Genomic DNA, 6,247 nt, shown 5'->3' with positions numbered 1-6,247 from the left:
AGGTCAAAAGCAATCTCTACAATGTATGCAATACTGCCGGAGAATACCAAATCCATTTTGTTTTAATAAAATCCAATACATTTTATCAAAGTTAAAGCTTTTAGAAAACATGTTATGAGTGTCATCGTTGGATATAAACACCTCTTTACCTGTTATCTTGTACTTTTGCACTGGCAGACATTAAAAAAGCATAACTGTAATATTAAGCACATAAACTATTCACTCCACACATACACAACAAAATACGGTTAAATGAGGAGGCACAACAGTTCTAAAATATTTCAACAAACTTTATTTATGTAGATACAATATAAGTATTTAAAGCCTGTTTGAGGCTTTTTTGACTAGTAAGCGATTCAAAAGGTGTAACAATGTGAAATAGTAAATACAATTTCTTTCAGCTCGACAGTCATCAGTTCCTATGATTGAGCTCTTCTGTCCCACCTTTTGTTTTATATCATTGTTCAGAAAAATAACCACCAAAATCAATAATACCATCTGGATGAATGATGATGATGATGATGATGATGATGATGATGATGATGAGTTCCCTCACACAGCTATGATATACACATGCTCATTTTATTGCAACTATGGATGCATTAAAGGAGGCGGTCTGGGGGAGGGAGGAATGTGTAAATGTACTTTCAGTGCAGTTTAAACTTGAGCAGCCTCCTCCTCATCCTCATCCTTCACCTGTGGAAGAAATAAGTTCAGTTAACACCTTCAAGTAACACTTTTCCCACCGCATATTTTCTTCTATGTATTTGTGAAGAGTTTGTTTACCCTACAACTTTGTGTGTTAATTGTAGCTGGTAATTATGAGTAATGGCATGCAATGCACGCACCAATATAAAGTAATCAGAAAATAGAAAGATATTTAAAAATACAGTAGCTGCGTTCCGTTCCACGGTGTACATAAACGGTACTTCCTACTCCCTGCTCCCTGTTGTGAATAAATGTGATTCAAATAATTTACAGGGTGTACAGTGTCATTCCATCGAGGCACAATGACTTAAAGCGCAGATATACTTGCTTTAACTGTTTATTAACGTGTTTGTGTATGTAAGATGGCTGCCACGCGTATCCTGCATTCCTTTGGAGCGTAGGTTGTGCACGTCTTCAGAAATTAATGCTACGATGCAAATCAGCACGTGAACGTGGGGGGAGTATACTATCTGACAGTATGATCAGCAGCTGTTCCACACTCCAGCCAAGGGATATCAGAGGATGTCTAATAAGGGGAGAACTTCCACTCTCGGGAAAACTTCCGGCTTCTGAACTGGTTGCAGTTCCACTCTGGTTCCATATGAGGGCGCTCATGGGCAAGGGCAGAATGAATGGAGGTCTCAACGACAATCAGGCGAAAGAGACTAATTTAGCCATCTAGCTCCATAGAGTCCCATTCATTTTGCACTGGACCGCGATCACCCCCAGTGGAACTCTGGTGGAACTGCAACCAAATTCAATACAATGGGGCTGAATGTGGAGTGGCGTGAACAGGCTCTCCGTAGACGGGCTCTGGGAATATCTGCCGTTATCCGCCAGGGATGATATGGCCCTGATCTGCCCCCTAGTGGATATACGTTTAATCCTCCAGGTACACGCAAAGTAGGAAGGCAAGTATGTGAACTATGCCGTTCGCGTCGCTGCCGCTTGTCTAGACGTACGCAAAGCTAGTATATCTGGGCCTTAATAGGTAATCTTGCTTGTGAACTTCTGGCAAAGTGATGAACTGTTGCTTAGATCACAGTTCCCTTTGAACTGAGCATGTTTGCTCCCTACGGTTTGGAGTCATACTTAACATGGCTGAATACCCTGTCGCAGTCCACTTCGCAGGGATCAAAATGCACCCGGTGCTTAAACAACTTACAGAAATTACAACATAAAACAGCCGTTTTTTTTAAAGTCTTGGCCCCTCTAAAAATGTATGCAGCATGTCTGCAACATATCCTCTGGTAGGAGAACAGACCTGCTCCACTGATTCAACTTCGGGGACATAAAACTGCAGCATGTTTTGGATTCCACTCTTCAAAGTAACAATGGAACTGGGACAACTGGTGCAGGAGCCCTGCAGCTTCAGTTTAACGATGCCGTCAACAAAGCCCACATACACAACGTCACCTCCGTCCTCCTGCACTGTTGGCCTGGGGGAAGAAGCGCATCAGCACGTGTGGAGAAAGGACAGAAAGCCATGGTATCAGAGTGCATCTTCACAAACAGCTACCTTATTCGGGTATCCAGCAGTTCTTTGATCATAGCGACTACTTCATCGTCATCATCCGATGGGGCTGAAAAGACACATGGAAATTCCTTAGCATTCACAAACACTTTGCCCCAAGTTCCTAAGTCTATTTCAGTGTTTTGTGAGCACAGCTGGTTGAAATCCATACCTGTATCTTCACTAGGTGCGCTGTCCTCATTGACCACAGGAAGTCCAGAAGTGAAAAAGTCCATAATGGTAGCAAAAACATCTGGCTTGATTACTCTCCATTCCATATTGTCATCAGGCTTAAACGGAGACAGAAAGAAAAACAAGCTAGTCCGAGCAACGCCATTACGATGTGCTACACTATGAGGTTCATATAAATTGTTACCCTGGTTATGGTGATAAAGTCGGGGCCCAGGAAGACACTCTTGACTCCCTCAATCCTAAACAGCTGTCTGCAGACAAAACACAACTTTGCTGAGGATTTGCTACATTTGGGAGGAATTACAAAGACACATATATATATATATACATATATATATATATATATATATATATATATATATATATATATATATAAAAAGCTACACACACTAAACCAATAATACATATTATACTTAAACAGAAAGAAAATTGTACATATACAAACAGTATCTATGTAATATATCCATCATACCTCTAATTTAATGTATCATTTATTTATCATTTAGCACATACAGTATGTCTGTTTACAACTGTTAACAATGTATGATTTAAAGTGCTCATATTATGCTTTTTTCCTTTCCTTTATTGTGTTATATATATATATATTTTTTTTTTTTTTTTGTGTGTGCATGTTATAGGTTTACAAAGTGAAAAAGCCCAAAGTCCGAAAACACTGTTCACAAACTGCTCCAAACAGCTCTACTGTAGTCCAGCCTTTACTTCAGAGACAAACGTGGTCACTTTGTAACACTTAATGCTCACCAAGCTGCTAGTGTGGCACGCCCTCATACTCTGCTTCTGACTGGCTAGTAGTCCTTACCTAGGTACTGTCAGGGCACGCCCTCATACTCTGCTTCTGACTGGCTAGTAGTCCTTACCTAGGTACTGTCAGGGCACGCCCTCATACTCTGCTTCTGACTGGCTAGTAGTCCTTACCTAGGTACTGTCAGGGCACGCCCTCATACTCTGCTTCTGACTGGCTAGTAGTCCTTACCTAGGTACTGTCAGGACACGCCCTCATACTCTGCTTCTGACTGGCTAGTAGTCCTTACCTAGGTACTGTCAGGGCACGCCCTCATACTCTGCTTCTGACTGGCTAGTAGTCCTTACCTAGGTACTGTCAGGGCACGCCCTCATACTCTGCTTCTGACTGGCTAGTTGTCCTCACACATGTGTGACTCCCAACAAAGATGGAACAGAAGTGGTGGTTTAAAAACTATGGTGGTTTGAAAATGAGCATAATATGAACACTTTAAAGCTCAATTTAATGCAAAAGCTCAAACAAGCAACATCAGTAACAGAATCTAAATAGTGCATTTTTTTAAATTTTTTTTTACACATTTATAGGAATTGGACTGGACAGATAAGCTTTTGAGGACAGTGTCTGCAGACTCAAGGACAACCCGAGGAGCACACAGAAGTCTTATTGCCATTTCGTATTTTGTGAATACAGATGCTGCTTTGCTTCTCATGCAACTGGTCCCGCAGGTGAAGACATCTTCACAGGTTACTTACCAAACACAGGTGAAATTAAAAATAAATAAGGGATGCATTCCATTTGGGTGTAAAATGCTGGAACACAGCCAACATCAATATTATTATTTACTAATACTATTCACTAATAATACTAACAATTTCCCTGATGCTATTTTTTTTCCTATCGATTATTTAAACCTGTTCTTTTCCTGCCGAGCCGTATCAAAATGCCTGCTGTTAAATCAATGTTTCACTCTCTCCGTTCAGTAACCTTGTATTTAGGAAGTCAACATACCTGGCTAAGGGTGAGCAGTGTGCGTCACGAGGGCTGGCAAAATCCATAGTCCCTGATTCAAGAACTGTACAACCGGGCAGAAACTTTAGGCTGTTTGGATTCGGTGTGTCCTGCGTCTGCACAAACATGGTCCTGCCTGGAAGGAGACAAAACACAAAGAACAAGAATGTAACCTCAGTCATTATGTAGTGTTTTTCAAGTTAGACAGCCACAAGGTTACTGCAGGAATACAAACCAGGAATAACCCAATGGGGGTTTTGTGGCCATCTGTTTGGGACCGCTGTGTTATGAGAAGGCCAGTGAAATCGGGCGCTCTGATATCCACTGACTGCAAGACTGAGACAACACAAGAGATAGATTCAAAAGGTTCTACAGCGAAAATCACACTGCATTAACAAGTTTATGCTGCTTTTGTGCAAAGTGACAATACACCACTAGGGCCGCACAATATATCTTTTCTTTTTTTCAGATTATTCTTTGGGCATTTTTAGGCCTTTATTTTCATAGGACAGCAGAAGACATGAAAGGGGGGAGAGAGGGGGAATGACATGCAGCAAAGGGCCGCAGGTTGGAGTCGAACCCGCGGCCGCTGCGTCGAGGAGTAAACCTCTATATATGGGCGCCCGCTCTACCAGGTGAGCTACCCAGGCGCCCAATATATCGTTTTTTTTTTTTTTTTAAATCGTCATCGCGATATCACCTGGCACAATAAACACATTGTGAAAAGCTGCGACATATCGCGAAAGACACACTTTTTTGTGTAAATTTGAATAAAATATCAGTAGAAAACTGCACTTTAAAATGTTACTGTCATTCTTTTTTAGTGGTGCCTTTCGTATTCAGATCAATGTTCAGTATGTTCAATAAAAGAACGTTGGAAATGATTTCCTTACATTTGTTTTAGCAATTTGTTGTATGTTAGCAGAATACTGAGGGTAGCAGCGAAGCCGAATTGAGTACATCTCTTTATTTATCGCAAATAATATCGTTATCGTGATATTCAACAACAATATCGAATATCGCATATTTTCCCCTTTTCGTCCAGCCCTATACAACACGTAATTCCTTTGTAGTAGAAGTAATCCAAACGGTTAGGGCAATAAGTAAACTAGCCCTGCAATGGCTCATGCAGCAGATATTTTGTTCTTTAGTCATCATTTGTCTCGTCCCTGCCAAGGAGAATGCACATTATGTGTCTGTATCTGACTTAATTCAATTTATATAGATTTTATTTTATTCTATAGCACCTTTATCTGGCAAAATACAGCCTGATTATTAGTCGACTAATTGCCAACTAATCAATTACTCACAGAAAAATCATCGTCAACTATTTTGATAGTAATTTTTTAATGTCATATTAAACTGAATATCTTTGGGTTTTGGACTGACAAAACAAGACATTTAAAGACGTCACCTTGGACTTTGAGAAACTGGGATGAACATTTTTAACTATTTTCCAAATTTACTAAATGATTTTTAATTGATTAATCGAGAAAATAATCAGCAGATTAATCGATAATGAAATGAATCATTAGTTGCAGCCCTACTTGCTATTACCGAACAGTCCCTAAGTAACTGAACAGACTTTTAGCAGAAATAACACGGACTGAAAAGGCCACAACTCCATTTTGACTTGTGTATTTATTCGTGTAGGATACCTAATGTTGTTGGACCTGTGAAGAAGTATGACATTAATGAGTCGTTTTAGTTGAACAGTACTTCGAAAACTGACTCTAAAGTAACGTTAAACAATAAAAGACACGTTAATCATGCTGCTCTGACAATAATCATTCTGCGTCACTTTGCAGCTTAGCTAGTCGCCAATAGTTAACGTCAGACGACCTCTGGTAACTGAGAGGTCGATGCATTTGTACAAGCATTAACAAAAGCAAAAGGAAACGGCATCGATCTCACAACGGACAAACGGGAAAACTTACGAACGCGAAAGCCTTGCTGAAATACCCAGCAACCTGCCGACCTGCATGTAAGTCGCCATGTTTGTTATGGTTAACTAAAAAAAAAACACCGGAAAAAAACGGAAATGGTACCATATTTGCGGAAGT

General features: G+C 40.3%; 1 protein-coding gene across 1 annotated transcript; it reads right to left on the bottom strand.

The window, feature by feature from the left end:
• Window positions 1–523: 523 nt before the first annotated feature.
• On the bottom strand, window positions 524–6,226 carry nfu1 (NFU1 iron-sulfur cluster scaffold homolog (S. cerevisiae)). Its single transcript, XM_078251589.1, has 8 exons — window positions 6,122–6,226; window positions 4,420–4,520; window positions 4,185–4,320; window positions 2,598–2,664; window positions 2,394–2,511; window positions 2,228–2,291; window positions 1,973–2,147; window positions 524–696 (listed from the first exon to the last, which is right to left on the bottom strand). Exons 1-8 carry the CDS (start codon window positions 6,178–6,180, stop codon window positions 658–660), a joined length of 759 nt encoding a protein of 252 aa, XP_078107715.1. The 5' UTR covers window positions 6,181–6,226; the 3' UTR covers window positions 524–657.
• Window positions 6,227–6,247: the final 21 nt, after the last annotated feature.

This window comes from Sander vitreus, chromosome 5, assembly GCF_031162955.1.
Source record: "Sander vitreus isolate 19-12246 chromosome 5, sanVit1, whole genome shotgun sequence".
Lineage (NCBI taxonomy): Eukaryota > Metazoa > Chordata > Actinopteri > Perciformes > Percidae > Sander > Sander vitreus.
The sequence above is the reverse complement of the archived record's forward strand: the minus strand, read 5'-3'. Positions and strand labels throughout refer to the sequence as shown.